Source organism: Anabrus simplex, chromosome 1, assembly GCF_040414725.1.
Source record: "Anabrus simplex isolate iqAnaSimp1 chromosome 1, ASM4041472v1, whole genome shotgun sequence".
Lineage (NCBI taxonomy): Eukaryota > Metazoa > Arthropoda > Insecta > Orthoptera > Tettigoniidae > Anabrus > Anabrus simplex.
In genome coordinates this window covers 585,000,016-585,019,261 of record NC_090265.1, presented here as the reverse complement: position 1 = coordinate 585,019,261, position 19,246 = coordinate 585,000,016, and the positions used below count along the sequence as shown (strand labels likewise).

The 19,246-nt window shown below is 38.0% G+C and overlaps 1 protein-coding gene across 1 annotated transcript in view; it reads right to left on the bottom strand.

Moving 5' to 3' along the window:
• Positions 1-375: 375 nt before the first annotated feature.
• Positions 376-19,246, bottom strand: part of LOC136870466 (hemolymph lipopolysaccharide-binding protein) — a 29,926-nt gene continuing 11,055 nt past the window's right edge. Inside the window, exon 5 of the mRNA XM_067144919.2 lies at positions 376-845. Within this exon, the coding sequence (XP_067001020.2) occupies positions 691-845 (155 nt within the window). The 3' untranslated portion in view covers positions 376-690. The remainder of the gene's footprint in view (positions 846-19,246) is intronic.

Below are 19,246 nucleotides of genomic sequence, written 5' to 3'. Positions count from 1 at the left end.
GGTGAGAAGAGATCGGTTTGGTTAAATTTGACAAGAAGAAGAGATAGAACGATGAGACACATCTTAAAACATCCAGGACTTGTTCAGTGGTTTTTGAGGGAAGTGTAAGGGGTAAAAACGGTAGGGGTGGACCGAGGCATGAATATGACAAGCAGATTAGAGATTTAGAAATGAAAAAGTTAGCACAGCATAGGATGGCATGGAGGGCTGCATCAAACCAGTCCATGGACTGATGACTCAAACAATTCCACCTTACTATGTATAAATACTACTGTACATAGGATTACACTTTTATCGTTTGATATTTTTAAGAAACGTTTTTCAACTATTTTATGGGGGGAAATAATAGCACTCTTACGTACAAAAATGCAGAAATTATTATTCACACCTTATTACAAACATTTCTCAATGTTTTAATTCAATTAATTGTTTCTTGAGCACATGTTACATAAGTTTATTTTTCAATATTTATATTTCCAATGAAATATTTTACACAAACAAATGGAAAAGACTTAGGCTCATACCATATTTCTTTCTCGTACATTCCATATTTTCATACTAATAGTTTAAAAATGTAATTAGTCGACTTGTTATGATGCTCATTTATTAACATGAGACTGTTTTTCAAATATAATATTCAAATTCAAATAGGCTGTAATTTGTTTTGGTTATTCATGCCAATAAGTTCTTCTAATCGTTGTACTCGCAGATGAAGAGTAGTTTGTGAATACAGTTGAGGTCGAAGTATTTGGCATCCTTGTTCACTCCTCCACAGTTATCCTCTTCGGCACCGTCAGGCTTGTCTTTATACCATTCTGCGTAACCTGAACTGTTCAATGGCTCACCTGAGGACACAAATGCGTATTCATGAAATAATATATCTCCCTAAGTATATCTTCACTAAGCATTCCTTGTCAGAGGCTCATCTGTAACACACATTGTAAAAAAATAAAATAATACTTTTCTTTATTTTGAGCAATGAATGTTGTCTATTTTATTATGGTGAACATAGAAGTGTGCATAATTGAAATTGTATATAGAATTATTTATCCTAGAAAGGATAATTCCCAACATGCAGCGTAAATATGTATAAGGCATACATTATATCTTAGAACTAAGGTTCGGATGCTGCTAAAAAGTCATTTTTCATTCTTGAGGTCATTTTACCCGAAACCTTAAAGCATAACTGTGAATGATGGGTTCTGACCCCGTTCAAAGCAATTTTATGTTGCATATAAGTGCATTCCGGTATTGCGACCATTTTTATTGCTTTGGACACATTTTTCTCATTTTAGTGATATAAGGTCATATTTGGCTATATGTTGAGCATTTTTGTTTAAACCGAGGTGTCGTTTTTAATAAGACACACGTTCTTTGCGTCGATTTCGAAACACAGGATTTCAAATACTGTGGTAGATGTACTTTTATTTCTTTTCCCGGAAGAGGTAGCAGGTTTATAGGTAGCTGGTTTAGAAGATATGATTCCGAGAAAGAGATGATGTACGAACGTACGCTGGCAGATACCAAGAAGCATGCTAATACTTCATTTTTTTTTGAAAACAGAATGAGAGCGGTACTCTAATACTTGCTACCTATCCCTGAAATGCTCAAGTCATATTTTACCATTTTAGATCATATTTAGCTAGTTTTTAGGGCATATTTGCTTGCATATTTTGTACTTCTTTCGGTCATAAACTTCCGAACCCTACTTATAACATTGAGTTGCTTACAATAACTTACTTCAGCAGCTACATACCCTTGCCAGTGACGACAATTAATTGAAAGTCAGTTCAGAAGAAAGAGGAAATTGCCCATCCCATAGAAGCAAGAAAGACTGGAATATAACTATGTGGTCCCTATATTTCTGAACACGTTGATCCTTATATAGTAATTCAAATATAATTTCTAACTTAATTACCAATTGCAGCAACTTAAAGGCAGGTTTGTAGCTTGTCAAGTTCAATGGAAAGGCTCTGCGGTTGAATTGGTACGGTAGTGTAAAATATGAAGTGAAAATCGGCCATACTACTCGATGGAAGGTGAGATTGAGATTTTTTTCACAAGATTAGAATCACAGTCTTGTATTCATTGGCCTAGTAAATGTAGAAACGTCCACAAAGTTAATAGAAAGCTGAGTTGAGTGTTGTGTAGAAAATGGATGCTGTTTATTGCCGAGATCGAGGATCAAACCATTTAACTTTGGAACCCGTGCAGCCACGACGGGATAGGAAAGGGAAGCGAATGCAAGCTCAAAGCGACACCACCCTAACCCTACGGTCAACTCGGTTGGTGCAGCCCTTGTAATGCAGACCCTCCGACGAGGGTGGATAACGTGTGTGGCGTATGGCGTATAGGAAACACGTGTTATATGGTGGAGGATAGTGTTGTGTTTGTGTTGCAGGAATGTTGGGGACAGCACAGATATCCAGCCCCGAGCCAAGGCAATGAACTATCTAAGATTAAAATCTCTCTACCCAGCTGGGAATTGAACCCGGGGTCTCTAGGACCGAAGGCCAAGATTCTGACCATTCAGCTAAGTAACCGGATTGATTGGCTCCAAGAGGGATAGAGTGGTTATGGATGAACATGGTAATCATTTCAATTGTAGGCTGTGTGAATCCATTGTTTTTTTTTTTTTGCTAGGGGCTTTACGTCGCGCCGACACAGATAGGTCTTATGGCGATGATGGGATAGGAAAGGCCTAGGAGTTGGAAGAAAGCGGCCGTGGCCTTAATTAAGGTACAGCCCCAGCATTTGCCTGGTGTGAAAATGGGAAACCACGGAAAACCATTTTCAGGGCTGCCGATAGTGGGATTCGAACCTACTATCTCCCGGATGCAAGCTCACAACCGCGCGCCTCTACGCGCACGGCCAACTCGCCTGGTGTGTGAATCCAGATCAACAGGCTATGTCATTCTCATAGGTAACATCTCTGAGTATTTAACAACCAACCAACCACCCAACCAACCAACCAACCAACCAACTAACTAACTAAATAAATAAATAAATAAATAAATAAATAAATAAATAAATAAATAAATAAATAAATAAATAAATAAATACACAATAAAGAAATAAATACATTCTCGAACCAAAAAATGTGATGACATATACCGATTATGCAGTAACAAAGAAGTATATGAGATATGCAGCAGGATTTCATATACAATACGCAAACGAAGGGTTAAATTCTTTGGCCATATTTCAAGAACGCCCGACGACAGACTCACTAAGAATTTTTTTAACCATTTCAACAAGCCCAAGAGGAAACACAACTCTTATGACAAATAGTTTGTTAATACCAATAAATGAACATCCACAACAGAACCACTTTCAGAAACAAGATGCACACATTTGAGGGGTTTTTAGAGCCAGAAACAGGGACCAAGAAAAAACAACATTGGACGGCTGAAAAGAAAGAAACTGCAAGCAAGAGAATGAAGGAATAGTAGCGCCAAAAAAAACCGAAATCATGAAGAGTTATTTACGTGGTACATAGTTGGCCAAAAATGGTTATGGAAATAAAATAAATAAATAAATAAATAAATAAATAAATAAATAAATAAATAAATAAATAAATCACCACTGAACTGCATTTGTGGCTGTCGCCCAGGTGGCAGATTCCCTATCAGTTATTTCCTGGTCTTTTCTTAATTATTTCAAAGAAGTTGGAAATTTATCTAACTTCTCTCTTCATAAATTATTCCAGTCTCTAATTCCTCTTCCTATAAACGAGCGTTTGTCTCAATTTGTCCTCTTGAATTCCAACTTTGCCTTCATTTTGTGATCTTTCTTACTTTTAAAACTCCACTCACGCTTATTCATCTACAAATGTTGTTCCAAGACATCTCCCCACTGATAGCTCGAAACATTCCGCTTAGTCGAGCAGCTCGTCTCCTTACTTCCTAGTCATCCCAGTATCAAGTTTGCAATATTTTCGCAACACTTCTCTTTTGTAAGAAATCACCCGGAACAAATTGTACCGCTCTCCTTTAAATATTTTCCAGTTCTCTTTCCTTTAAATATTTTCCAGTTCTACGTCTACATCTCAGTATTATGCTATGCTTGTATACGTGGCCAGTCTTTTGGATGTTCACGAGCAATGAATTGAAGAGTGAAAATGGAAAAGGATGAAAGTGCCACAATGGTGAAATTTCATTTTTGCTCGAAATTGGCTGAAACGACCGGAAGGTATAACATGGTGAAGGCTGGAATTTCATATTGTGAGACTCCAGACTTCCAACCTTCACCGTGTTACGCCGTATGGCCCCTTCAGCCAGTTGCGAACAAGAAAACAAAATTCACAATTGTGGTATTTTCAACCTTTTCCATTTTCACTCTTCAGTTAACTTCCTCAAAGGTCTTTAGTAGCTCCCTCTGTGAATCAACGGAAGAGTGTCGGCCTGCGGATCTCAAGATCGCGGGTTCAAACCTGGAAGAGGTAGCCGGAAGTTTGTAGGACGTATAATATCGGCATGCAAATGATTTTGGGTGACACTAGTGGAGTTTATCCAAAAATAATTGATTAATATTCAGCCATGGATCTGCTCCCCTCCCACATGGCTTTCGGGTTGACTTTAGGATTGGAGGGTGAAGGCTTCAACTGTTCGTAAAATCAGCACTAGTTAGGGTAGAGTGCCGCCCTGTCACCTTACCCTCGAAGAATTAATCTGGTAGTCATTTTTGGAGCACGTTCAGTGAACCCAGGGCCTCTTACCCGTCCAGAAGTGAATGTTTTATTGTAAGGGTGGGGGTAGGGGTAATTGAACCCACATCCTTTTGGGTAAATCATCCACGCTATTACTCCTCGACAAATGTCCCCGTTATTATTATTATTATTATTATTATTATTATTATTATTATTATTATTATTATTATTATTATCACGCATAATATTTCTTTAACAATGTGATATTGCAAACGTATTGCAAGTTGGTTCATATTTAAATATATCATATTTTATTCTTTGTAAACATTTACAAAAATAGCTGTTCAGGATATGAATGTGAAGGGAGGGAGATTAAACCTGGTTAACACCCATTCTCCCGCATACTCCAATGAATAGCTATATAGAGTACTAGCAAGTACCCGCGGGTTCGAAGCGTGGATTTCGCAATTTGGTCAAAGTAATCGTTCCTCGGCATTGTACTAAGATATTATCTGAAAATTCTTAAAGTATAAAAACTCACCCAAAAATTGAGTTTCATTTACCCCAGATATTCTTTGTAAACCCTGGTTAAGGTATTACCTTTTGGGGCTACGACGACCATGCGACATAGAACTATACATGTGAGAAACAGTCTTCTCTCACGTTGCAAAAATAAATACATGTTTCTTTATTTTTAAAGGAGATTCCAAATACCAATTTTCACGTCTATTACATCTTCAGATTTTAAGATATAGTATCCTCATAAAAAATAATTCAACTATTTTTTATTTCTTTCACTCCCCGTTAAGTGCCTTCTCCGAAAATAAAAAGGTACATATTCCTGTATTTTTAAAGGACTTTCCAAATACCAAGTTTCTTGTCTCAAATGTGTGAAGTTTTTGACATATAATGTAAACATACCGGTACTCATTTTAAAAACTCACCCGATTTTCAAATTCTTTTCAGCCCCTCAACTGGATTTTCCGAAAACAAAAAAATACGCGTTTCATTATTATTAAAAGAGATTCTAAATAACAGTTTTCATGTACGTACGTCTGTAACACATTCAGTTTTTGCGATAAATGTGTAGTCATAAGAATAATTCAACTTCTTCTTCTTGACTCCTTTCCACCCCTCTCCCGCCTTAAGTGGACTTTCCGAAAAAAAAATAATGTTTCTTTATTTTGAAAGGAATTTGAAAATACCAACTGTCACGTCTGCAACAGCTTCAGTTTTTAAGAAAAAGTATCCTCATAAACATAATCAACTCCTTATTTATTTATTTATTTATTTATTTATTTACTTTCAACCTCACAACCCTTACGTTGATTTTCCGAAAAAAACAAAAAAACAAATGTGTGTTTCTTTATCTTTAAAGGAGATTCCAAATACTAATTTTCACGTCTGTAACATCTTCAGTTTTTGAGATATAAGTATCCTCATAAAGGTGATTCAAATCCTTCCTCCCCCCCCCCCCTCCTTTCCTACCCGTTAAGTTGATACCCCACCGCCCCCCCCCCCAAGTGCGCGTTTCTATTTTTAAAGGAGATTTCAAATACCAATTTTCACATGTTAAGATTTTGAGATATAAGTATCCTCATGAAAAGAATTCAACTCTTTTTCACTCCACCTCCACCCGATAATTTTGTTTCTGCCCACCCAAAAAATGCGCATTTCTCTATTTTTAAGGGAGATTCCAAATACCAATTTCCACGCCTTAACCTTCAGTTTTGAGATATTTCTCCAGAAAAAGAATTCATTTTTTTTACTTCCTTTCACTCTCCGCACTCAAGTGAATTATCTATAAACAAACAGTACACGTTTCTTTAAAAGAGCTTCCAAATACCAATTTATCACGACTGTAACATCTTCAGTTTTTTGAGATATATGTATCCTCGTAAAAGTAATTCATCTCCGTTTTCATCCCCCCTACCAAGTTGATTCACCCCCCCCCCTCCCCGTATGCGTGTTCTTTTATTTTTAAAGGGGATTCCAAATACCAGTTTTCACGTTTGTAACATCCTTACACTTTTTCGTATATATACATACATTCTCACACAAATAAGCCAACGGCCGTAGCCGTGTTGAAACACCGGATCACGTGAGATCTCCGAAGTTAAGCAACATTGGACGTGGTCAAGATTTGGATGGGTTGCCACGCGCTGTTTTTTGGGGGGTAAGGGAATGGAGGAGCGGAAAGGAACTGGCCACCCTACCGCAAGCAAACTCCGGCTCAGGCGCACCTCTGCGGAGGTTCGGACGTGCCTTCGGGCAGAACACACCCTTACCTTACTCATACAAATAATTCAACTCATTTTTCAATTCCTCCACCCCCTGCCCCATTAAGTGTTTTTTCAGAAAACTAAAGAATACGTGTTTCCTTATTTTTTAAAGGAGATTCCAAATACCAATTTTCACGTCTGCAACATGTTAAGTTTTTGAGATATACTGTAGATAGGCTAATTTTCAAAATTCAACCCCTTTTTAAGTTCCCCTTAAGTGGATTTTCCTAAAAACATATTTATGTTTCTTTAATTTTACAGGAAATTCTAAATACCAGTTTTTAAATCTGTAAAATATTACTTGTCTGAGATAATTTGCAGATATGTTCTTTTTAAAATTTCACCCCGTTTGTCACTCCTGTTCACAACCTATTCATCGGATTATCCAAAACACAAAAATACGTGTTTCTTTACTTTCAAAGGAGATTCCAAATACAAATTTTCATGTCTGTAACATCTTCGGTTTTTGAGATATATGTATCATCATGAAAAGAATTCAACTCCTTTTTCATTCCACCCCCCGCCCGTTAAGTTGGTTTCTCCCACCTAAAAACGCGTGTTTCTTTATTTTTAGAGGAGATTTCAAATATTTTCCATGTCTGTAACCTTCAGTTTTGAGATATCAGTTTCTCCAGAAAAAGAATGCAATTTTTTTCACTTCTTTTCACACTCGCCACTTGAGTGAATTTTCCAAAAACAAACAGTACCCGTTTCTTTAAAAGAGATTAAAAATACCAGTTATCACGACTGTAACTTCTTCAGTTTTTGAGACATATGTATACTCCTCAAAGAATCTCCTTTTTCATCCCCAACACCAAGTTAATTCCCCCCCCCCTCGCCCCCTCTTTGAAATGCGTGTTTCTTTATTTTTAAAGGAGATTCCGAACACCAGTTTTCACGTTTGTAATATCTTTAAATTGTTTGGTGTATATATTCTCATACAAATAATTCAAATAATTTTTCAATTCCTTCCCCCCGCCCCCGTTAGGGTTTTTTCCTGAAATCAAAAGAATACATGTTTCATTATTTTTAAAGGAGATTCAAAATACCAATTTTCATGTCTGCAACATGTTAAGTTTTTGAGATATACCGTAGATATATTAATTTTAAAAATTAACCCCCTTTTTCAGTACCCTTAAGTGAATTTTCCGAAAACAATATTTATGTTTCTTTACTTTTACAGGAAAATCCTAATACCAGTTTTCAAATCTCTGATATGTTTGCAGATAGTTTGCAGATATAGTCTTTTTAAAAATTCACCTCGTTTGCTACTACTGTTCACCCCCTGTTCATCGGATTATCCAAAAACACAAAAATATGTGCTTCTTCATTTTCAAACGAGATTCCAGACACCAATTTTCATGTCTGTACCATCTTCAGTTTTTGAGATATAAGTCTCTTCACAAAAGGTCTTCTACCAATTTTTCCCCTTTTTCCACCCCCCATAATGGGATATTCCGAAAACAAAAAAATACGTGTTTATTTTTAAATGAGATTCCCATTACCAATTTTTACGTCTGTAAGCTTGTAGGTACCGGGCGAGTTGGCCGTGCGCGTAGAGGCGCGCGGCTGTGAGCTTGCATCCGGGAGATAGTGGTTAGAATCCCACTATCGGTAGCCCTGAAGATGGTTTTCCGTGGTTTCCCATTTTCACACCAGGCAAATGCTGGGGCTGTGCCTTAATTAAGGCCACGGCCGCTTCCTTCCAACTCCTAGGCCTTCCCTATCCCGTCGTCGCCATAAGACCTGTCTGTGTCGGTGCGACGTAAAGCCCATAGCAAAAAAGAAACTTGTAGGTTTTTGAGATATAGATATCATCATTTTAAAAATTCAGTCCCCTATTCACCCCCTTAGCGATGGAATATCCATAAATCCTCCCTTAGTGAGCACCTACATGTTAATATGTGTGTATCCCCGAAATTTCACTTCTTTATGTCCAGTAATTTTGGCTCGGCGATGATGAATCAGTCAGTCAGTCAGTCAGTCAGTCAGTCAGTCAGTCAGTCAGTCAGTCAGTCAGTCAGTCAGTCAGTCAGTCAGTCAGTCAGGACATGTTATTTTATATATATATAGATTAGGTAAATGGAAATTTGGTACATATACCTAAAGGACCTAAAGAAATCGTTCATTGCATTCTGGATAAGAGCACGTTAGGCGACAATACTACGCATGTGGATATCAAAGTCAATAATTGACTTTGAATAGAATTATTCTATTCAATCCTACCAAGCGAGTCGGATAGGAGGATTTGTTAATGCGAAGTTGAAACTTACTGAAGCAGGTAGTTAGTCTTCAGAACGATGTTAAATTGTGGAGAACTCCTTAAATCTAATTTCCTGTGAAAGCTACAATAATAATGGCGAGGTAATGTTGCACTTGACAGGAAATGTAATTCAGAGTGACGAAGGAATTTGGTATGAGCTGTGAGAAGGAGCGTTATGAAACAGTGAAGAGGTATATAAATGGGGAGAAGGCAACATTAATGTATAAATGTTATGGAGTACTATGCCATCTTAAGATAGAAGATGGAACAGAATTAAAATGTTAATGACGTGCGATAAGAAGGAAAGGTTTCTGATAGTTAATTCTATGACTAATATAATTTCTTTGAAAGAAGTGATCAGTGCTTGTTTAGAAAAAGAAAATACGTGAAAATGAGTGCCTGATAAAAATACTGTTTTGCAATCAGTTTACACAGTATGTTATTTTAGTGGTATATCGTCCAGTCCAAGTATTTTTCATGAACCTATCCGAAATTAGAAAATTTGAGATTTAAAATGAAGGGGCTTTATACACTGAAATCTTTTATTTTTTAGCTTCATGCGATAGATCATTCACCTCAGTATAATTTCATGCAAAAATTTCCAGAATTTCTTTTTAGATATTTTATTTTTATTTAGCATGTGGCTTTTATTGTCGGGAATGTCCAAGGACATGTTCGACTCGTTTGCTGCAAATCCTTCTATGTGATGCCCGCGGGCAATATGCATATCTGGATGTGTGGTGATGGTAGCCAATGAGCAGTAGCGGCGATTGGAATTAAAAGTGGGGGCGGGGGCGGGGGGGGGGGAGCGGCGCAAAGTGTATGGACAACCAAAAGACACGTTTCTCTTCCTATAAACGAATATTTGCCCCAATTACAACTTTATCTTCATACCCTACTTTTAAAAACACCACTCAGGTTGATAGTTTACCAACTTAAGTGCGGTAATAATCGTACAATACAGTAAAACTTTCACCAGAGGAACAATAGTTACGCATGTATTAAAATTAAATAGAAGTACGGCCTGATTATACAATTTAAAAGTAATTTAGTATATGACTACGCACTAACAAGATTGCCAGACTGACGAATGCGCGCGGCAAGCGTACGGCCTTGGCAAAAATATACCCCTGCTACACTTTGTCGCAGAACATGCTCTTTTTACTCCGCGGGTCGTCACTACTTGCTGTGGTGCTGTACAATTCGGTTAGCCGCGACGAACGACATTTTGTGCGTATTATCACTGAGGATTTTTCTTAATAATTGAATAAATTAAAGGAAAGAATTAGCTGAAACAACAACAGGGTTTATACAAATCGTTTTTTAATAAAAATGGATTTTTCTCCACAAAGTGGGGGTGGGGACTGCCCCCCCCCCCCTTAATTGCCGCTACTGCCAGTGACCCAGCAAATGAGCAAGGATTTAAATACCAAATAGCAATTCCATATAATGATGTCTGGACACATTGTCTGTACCTTAATGAAGGCCACGGCCGCTTCCTTCCCATTTCTAGACCTTTCCTATCCCATCGTCGCCATAAGACTCATCTGTGTCGGTGCAAATAAAAAGCAAATAAAAAAACGATAAAAAGAAACGTGACGAGAAGTCACCAAACGTCTTTTCTCATATGAAGACTGCGTTAGGGAATTGTAACTGTAATGGTAGGTCCGCTTGCCTACCATCAATCACAATCAGGTTGGGGAGTTTTCATTATAATGGCAGACACTCACTCTCCACCTGCTATTTTACATCCTCAGAAAGACTGTCTTAGTGGTTTTCCCAAGTGCATAGGTCATTACAATGACGTCAATAGGAATGGCGCGATTAAAAGCAATATGAAATATTCGATCAAATAAAAAACCGCACATTCTCTCACTTTTAACGAACAGTACCACGCTGCCGGTCTAACAGTCCAAAGTTTCAGAGCTGAAATGACCACGCCGCAGACAGCCGTCATCCATGAACACTCTTCGTCTTTTTTCGGCGTGGGGGGGGGGGTCGAATAGTGGAGAGTCCCAGGGCAAATCTATCTCCTTTTACTAGTCTGTTTCCTAGGAGTACCCGATGAGTCGGAAAATCTCATTTCACTACACTGGCGGCGGAAAAATCTATCTGACTTGGAGAAAACCCCTCTTCACTGCTAATTTGGAATGAAATGAATGTAGAATTTAGTAAATGAAGAGGAAGACGCTTTTCTTAAGAAACGGCTCTTTTCAGGGTTGAATTTTGAATTATTTAGTGAATTGTGGTGCTATAATTTGGAATAGACCTAAATTGTAATTCTAGACCAGGTCATACTACTATTATTAAGTGAACCTCTGTAAAATGTGCACACTGCTCATTCAAAACAGCGCGTCAGAGTAGGGATCGAATAGCTGGAATACTGATGAACCAGTGTGTTAGGTGCCAGCAGTATCAGACAATGTATGAACCAGAGGAATGGCATGCTAAAGAAAAAAGCTTCCTAACTCCCCAGCTATTTTCCGCCAATATTCAGTCAGGCTGTTATACTCGGTACGCAACAGTAATCCCATCTATCGGAGTTGAGGGCACCTTAAGAGGCAAAGAACATCACAACAAACGATGGTCAATGTAATGTTATTGTTAATCAATGTTATGCGCTTTCCATAGTGTAGATCTTCACATTTAGTTTTCTTCCGACTCTGAAATACTACTCTTATCATAGTCGGTATGGTAAAATTGAATAAAACATAAATGATCGGAAATTGTATTCTCTATAACATTTGTTATGTAGTACTTTTCTATAGGACCAATAGCATTAAAATTACATTTTAGGCGCCTACCCGTAAACTGCTATTTCATCCAGGGTCAGTAAAATTGTTTATAGCTTAGACTATAGTTTCTTCTTCCTCGGCTCTATATACCGATTTTCATTAAATTCTGTTCACCCATTTTCTCGTGGCTCGGCGTTGGTGTGGACTTAGCAACAAAAATCGAAATTCATGAATATCTGTGTTATCATAGCCGGTACGGTAAAAAATGTACAAGACATAAATGATCGGAAATTTAATTCTATGTAACTTTAGTTATGTAGTATTTATCGATAGGACCATGAATAATATAAATATTTGAGAATTTAATTTTAGGCCTTCTCTTAAACTACTCAGCGTGAATAAAATGATTTATAGCCTAGATTTTAGTGGCTCATCCCCCGACTTTACATACCGATTTTCATGAAATTCTCTTCGGCCGTTTTCTCGTGATGCGTGTACATACATACATACATACATACATACATACATACATACATACATACATACATACATACATACATACATACATACATACATATATACATACATAGAAAGACAGACAGACAGACAGACAGACAGACAGACAGACAGACAGACAGACAGACAGACAGACAGACAGACAGACAGACAGACAGACAGACAGGCAGACAGACATAAATTACGGAAAAGTAAAAAAAAAAAAAAGCATTTCCTTGTTTCTGTGGACATGGCCGATACAGAAATACCATCCTTTTCAAATTCTGAGCAATGTACAGACAAAACTCTTATGTTATATATATATATATATATATTATGCCATACCTTTGATTTGCGACCTTTACCAGTATCTCTGTCTAATGTTATTGGAGTATTGCCTGAGTATACACATATTTAAATATTGCTCCGGCCTCTAAATCCTAAGTATCGGGTCGCAAGTCATACAAAGATTCCAAACTGGAATAGTATTTATGAACATAAGTTCCAACATATGGCATATAATCACTTCTCAGGGTAAAAATTCGCTTCGTTGTTCCTATATGCATTAAATAAATCGCGGATTCCGTTGAAGAGTTGCCATCCGTTGAAATAGTCACACCATATCCTGATGTTAAAAGAAATTATCCGATCCTCACCTAATACTCAGCGTAAACTAACTCAATAATTCCGTATACTATCCTACTACTACCTACTTAAAGAGTAGAAATGCAAAATCAAATCTAAATCTAATTTATTAGCATGCTAATGTATAATAAAATTGAATAATATATATTCATTGGCAATAAGGAAAGGAAAAATCGTGGAAATATAAGTATCATTCTCAAAGTGCTTGGTTTCCGAGATAAACATATTTGAAAGAAGTTAAATCTTCAATATATTTGCTTACATATTTGTTAATAACCAAATTATACCATATCTTCCATGATCAAATTCATATAAGGGGAAAAATAGGGATCAGAACTTTATTAAATCAAGGAGGAGTGGAATATCTTTCATTTAATGTTGTTTGGGATTTTCTTTGGGGCATAGGTTAAGTTTCATTTATGATTTCGGTCTATTTGACCAAAAATTTATCCAAACACAGATTTGTATTCTTGTTTAGATTCTTGTTTGTGACTCTCCACGTTACGAGATAAGCATTAGCATGTTTAATTATGGGTTCAAAACACCCATACAGTTACCAATATTCCTATCATAACCCAAATGAATAAATTAAATCAGTACATTACCATCTGTACAACATAAACCTAATAAATCTAGTACGGAGTGCCATAGATTTGTCGGTACGTCATTCTAATCTGCGAAAATCGTGCCATACAATCCTATTCGTGTGCCAATATATATTTACATACTCCCAAATATTTCCTCGCTGTGCCATAGTTTCGATAAGCAGACCGTACTCCGTGTAAGCGCTAACGTGCTGACCTTCAAATACGTAAATGTGCGAGATTTCATTCTATTCCCAAAAATATATGTATCGTAATGCATAACAAACACGTAACCTCTCCATATCATCCTCCGAAAGTTACAACGAATCACAAACAGCATGGATCGAGACATGCATTCAACTCAACATGGCCTATATTCATTACTTGCAGTGCTAACCCAAATCTAAATACAATATGTAACACAGGAATTCGCATTTCATTTATCTATCCCAATCTTCAATAACGAACAGAAACATATCTCCTCATTTTACTTATAACATGCCACATTAATACTTCATTTCCTCTGTATATATATATTCCTCCATATTTAAAATATTTCATCACTCAATTCCACTAAAATAACCTCTGTGTTACGGACGCAATCTTCAATAACCTGATTATTGTTTTCTACACTGCAACTTCGTAATATTTCAAACACCTTTTTACCACATTATTATCATACTGGCCATGATTGGTATACATATTGACCTGAAGTTCTAGGTTACGTCTTAAATCTCGCTTACATTTATACATCCATGACTGGTTAAACGCTTCACGGTCTATACGTATTAATTGGCACAAAACATGCATAAATACTCAGTCAGATCTAGATTCCAATAACCTTAAAATTATCACATTAGCACCGTAGTTATATAGCACAAAACAGCACATTTCATCGGCTAAAAATTGGCATTTGTATTCATATATCCTTTCATTGGCACTTGATCTCTTATATCTAGCACTCCTGTACACCTATAAATATTTTTCATTAATTGATTTGAAATTCATTACGATGCAACTCGTAATACTTATCTCGTAACTGGATTTCTGCTGGATCTCTGCTGGACTACGGCATCATGGAGTAGGCAACCACTGCGATCCGAAGACTACGTCATCTGCGGCTTCATCTTGGGTCTTGGCTTGAGCTAATCAGTCTTGAGCAAAACATTTCCTCTGTTTAAGCTGAGTCCATGTCACCAGTCATCATGCAATCATAAAAGAACAAATACATAGTAGAGTACATAGTATACTGGTGAAAAATAGGCAATTCAATTCCCAATACTTGTTCTTGGAAACTCGTGTTAGATGAAAATATTCTTTTCTTTAAATTTATACTTTTCTCTAATTTGGCCTATTCCTTGCTTTTTCTTTTGCTTAAACAGATATTGCCTCCCTCCTGGAAACAATAAATTATGCCGCTATGGTACTGATTTCGGCAATGTGTAATTCAGCTGAAGCTTCCTTTCCGTTTCTGACTTCAGATCTCACAGTGACGAATAATCCTTTCAAATCTAGTCTTCTTCCGTATTATGTTCTTGCAGATATATTCTTCTATACTGTTAATATACCAATATTTTCGTATTCGACGTTGATTTGATACTTTTATAATCTTTCTATAAGCCGTGCAACTTCTCTTCAACTTGTAGCTTTTTCTTCACAAAGTAGTCAAGAATCGTTCTCTTTCATATTTTTCCGTCCGTCATTATTTAACTCTTGAGATTCTTTTCCCTTGCGGCCGGGCAATATCGATTTATTAGATCACTACTCTGTGTACTTGCACTTGAAGTTATTGTCCGCCATCTTTGCCCACTGTATTCATTACCTTGACGGCCGCTAATGTAACGTAATGGTACAACATATATTCTGAGCAATTCTGAGCAATGTACAGACAAAACTCTTATGTTATATATATATATATATATATTTAAAAAGCCATGGTTCGCAATGGGATCATATACTAGACGCCACATAACCACTATAATAAGACTTCGTTTGAATCATGCTTGTACACTGGAACACCCATAGTGTTTGAATATTAAGGATAGCATTTATGTATTTGTGGTAACCATATTCGCACAGTAAACCATATATTATTTCAATGTAATAAATATCAAGTTTAGCAACAACATTCAATTTCAAAACTAATATAAATAGGATTCCATTTCCCCTTAAATGTTTTCTGTTTAATATATCATCCGACAGTTCAAACGGCAGAAATTTAAAACAAATGTAATATCGCGATATAATATTAATTTTCCCGAATTCCGTATGTGTGATCTGGTCATGTTTGTGTTTGTAGCAAGACGCCGTGATGGATTGCACTGGCGTGAAGAAAGTAGAACCCTGTGTCCTCGTGCCAAATATATTACTAACCATCTTCTTCTTTTTCTTCCTTTCTAGCCTATTTCAATCCACTGCTGGATATAGGCCTCTTCCATATGCTTCTATCGTCTTCGGTCGTGAGCTGGTTGGAACCAGCGTGTTCCAGCCAACAGCTTTATGTCATCGAGCCATTTCTTCCGGTGTCTTCCAATGCCTCTCTTGTGTTCCCATGGTCTCCAGTGAACAGTCCTAGAGGTCCACCTGTTGTAGACTTGTCGAGCTACATGTCCTACCCATTGCCATTTTAGTCTTGCTATGTATGTTAGATTCGTTCTTCTCCTGATGTCCTCTAAACGGATCTTATCCCTAAGGCTGATCCCTAGCATCTGTCGCTCCACGGCTCGTTGTGTTCGCTGAAGCTTGCGAGCACTTTCCTTCGTCAGAGTCATCGTTTCCAGACCGTAAGTAGTAACTGGCAGCACGCACGTATTATAAACCTTGATCTTCAGGTTAATTGGAACATCCTTGGTGGTCAGGATGAATCTTAGTTTTCGGAATGCTATTCAACTCATACTATTCTGCGAGGAATTTCTGCACGTTGGTTGTATTTTCCAAGTTTTATCTTGTGTCCAAGATAGATGTACTCACCGACAGCTTCTATATATTGGTTTCCCATTTTAAGTGGTTGACTGTCTGGGCTTAGTATTTTCGTTTTATTAATGTCCATTTCCAAACCAATCTTAGCAGAGACAGTTTTTAATTCTTGGATGATGCTTTCTAGCTCATCTAGATATTTTTCACTTATGAGCACAATGTCATCGGCAGAACGTAGGTGGTTCAAATATAATCCGTTGATTTTTATTCCTTTATTATCCCAATGAAGGGTTTTGAATACATCTTCCAAGGCAAGGGTAAACAGCTTTGGAGGGAATGTGTCACCTTGTCGAACTCCTTTGCCAACTGGTATTTTATTGGTGATGAGGTCTTCGTTCACTCTGGCTACCATTGTTGCTTGATCATAAATGTTTTCTAGGAGCTTTATATATCTTGAAAAACGGCTGTAACTAACCAAAGAAGGATGCATTTTTCACAATTCCAATTTATAGCACTCAATAGTTATTTCCATCTATTGGTAGTCACTAATACCTAAATCAAGTTAGTGACTGGACGTAGCACGTAAGCGAAGTACAAGAAAATCCAAAGAAGAATTTCTCTGTGAATAGTTTCAAAAGATTTCGACTCCCTACTAATGTTCTACAAGAAATGTCAACTGTGATTTTGAGAGATTCACTCCAAATCGTAAAATATCATCTGTATAAAAGTTATTTGAATAAATAGAATCCATCAGGGGGTAGTGCCCGAAAATTAATGAATGTTACTACATTAAAAAATTCTAATGAGAATGAATTAACTGTATTTTCTTATTTCTTACGGATTAATCAGCAGGCTGAACCTATGTGTTTTCCGTAGTATTAGGGCAGCTACCCTAAGAGGATTTTTCCCATTTGAAATTTTGAGTGTGATGTAAACAACAAGATCATCAGACGCACACACATAGACTACGATGGAATAAAAAACATCTCTGCCGCTCAAGGGCAGTACCCTGGAGCATCATACTTTGGGTCGGTACGGGGGGAGGGGGTACAACTTGGGAGGAGGGCCAGACCTTGCCCAGGCGGCTTCACTTGCTATGTTGAACTACTACTACTACTAAACATTTTCATTCTTCCCCTGAAGGGGAAGGCGGGCCTCCTAGACGGTGACGCCGTCTCTCAGGCCGGGAGATTTGTTACGGTGAAGGAGATGTGCGGAGAAGGTGAGGGGGTGGGCGGCCGTGGCCTATACTACGAACTGTCCCGGCATTTACCTTAGTGCAGGAGAGTGGAAAACCACGGAAAACCATTCTCAGGACAGCCGACGGGTGGGGCCAGGCGTGAAGTCTGGCACTGTGCCCCAGGCCCGTCTCCCGACCGTGGCCAACTTTCCTCTGCTCGGTTGGTCCGTCAGAGTACAGAGCTGATGGACCACGGGCAAGCCGTGGCCTCTTAAGGGAAGAAACCCAAGGGCCGAAACCCACTCCGCATCCACCGACGCTGTGCTGAAGAGGAGCCTTGTGGGGTGATGCGCTGCGCTAAAGCTAGCTAGAGCGACCAAGGTTTATAAACACAGGTTTGGTCATGTTCCGAGAATTCTTTTCAGCAGCGGTCATTTTGGGACCAAAGCTCTCTACTTGATGTCGTCTGCGTGCTATCCAGTGCAATGAGATTAAAGTTATAATGGGTTATTGTGTCGCTCCAGATTGTAAAAGTCACTTATTTAAAGGTACTATATTATTTAGAGTCCGGAAAGATAAGAACAGGAGGGAAAAATGGATGCAGAATTGCCGACGTCGTAAATGGCAGCCAACATTACATTAACAGCTGTGTGATGTTAGTATAAATTTTGCTAGAGAAAAATAGTGAAGTAATAATCACCAATTTTATTCTATTTGCTTTTGTAAAAAGCTGGTCTATCAAAGTATTTTTTACTGACCATATCTTGATCAATCTTTTCCTGCAGCTTCGTTTTGTTGAATATAAATCTGAAGTAAAGAGAACACATGGAAGGAAGCTGCTAAAATGGAATGCCATCCCTACACTCTTCGACTTTTCTAATCCCCCGAAATCTTTCCCGTGTGTCAGGAAGGCCCCGAACGAAAGAAGGCCGCCTTCAGTGCTTGTATATAAAATTGTGTTTGTCAATTTATTGGGACGGCAATTTATTGGAATAATCGAAATCGACTTTCAACCTATTATGTCGTGAAAATTCAGTATTTATTGTAATAATTTGTCTTTCTTTCTTAATACGTTTACCGTCCAGGGTTGCTTTTCCCGTGGACTCAGCGAGGGATCCCACCTCTACCGCCTCAAGAGTAGTATCCTGGAGCATCAGACTTTGGGTGGGGGAGCGGGCAACTTGGGAGGAGGGCCAGACCTTGCCCAGGGGGCTTCACCTGTTATGCTGAAGAGGAGCCTTATGGGGGATGGGGAGATTGTAAGGGATAGACAAGGAAGTGGAAGGAAGTGGCCGTAGCCTTACGTTAGGTACCATCACGGCATTTGCCTGGAGGAGAAGTGGGAAACCACAGAAAACCACTTCGATGAAGGCTGGGAGTCAAGCCCCCTCAACTCAGTTGACCTCCCGAGGAGAGCTATTGTGATAATTATTGTAATTGTTATTATTCACCGTTAGGGCCAATAAGGACCGCGAGATCTCAACTGTTTGTCTTCTTG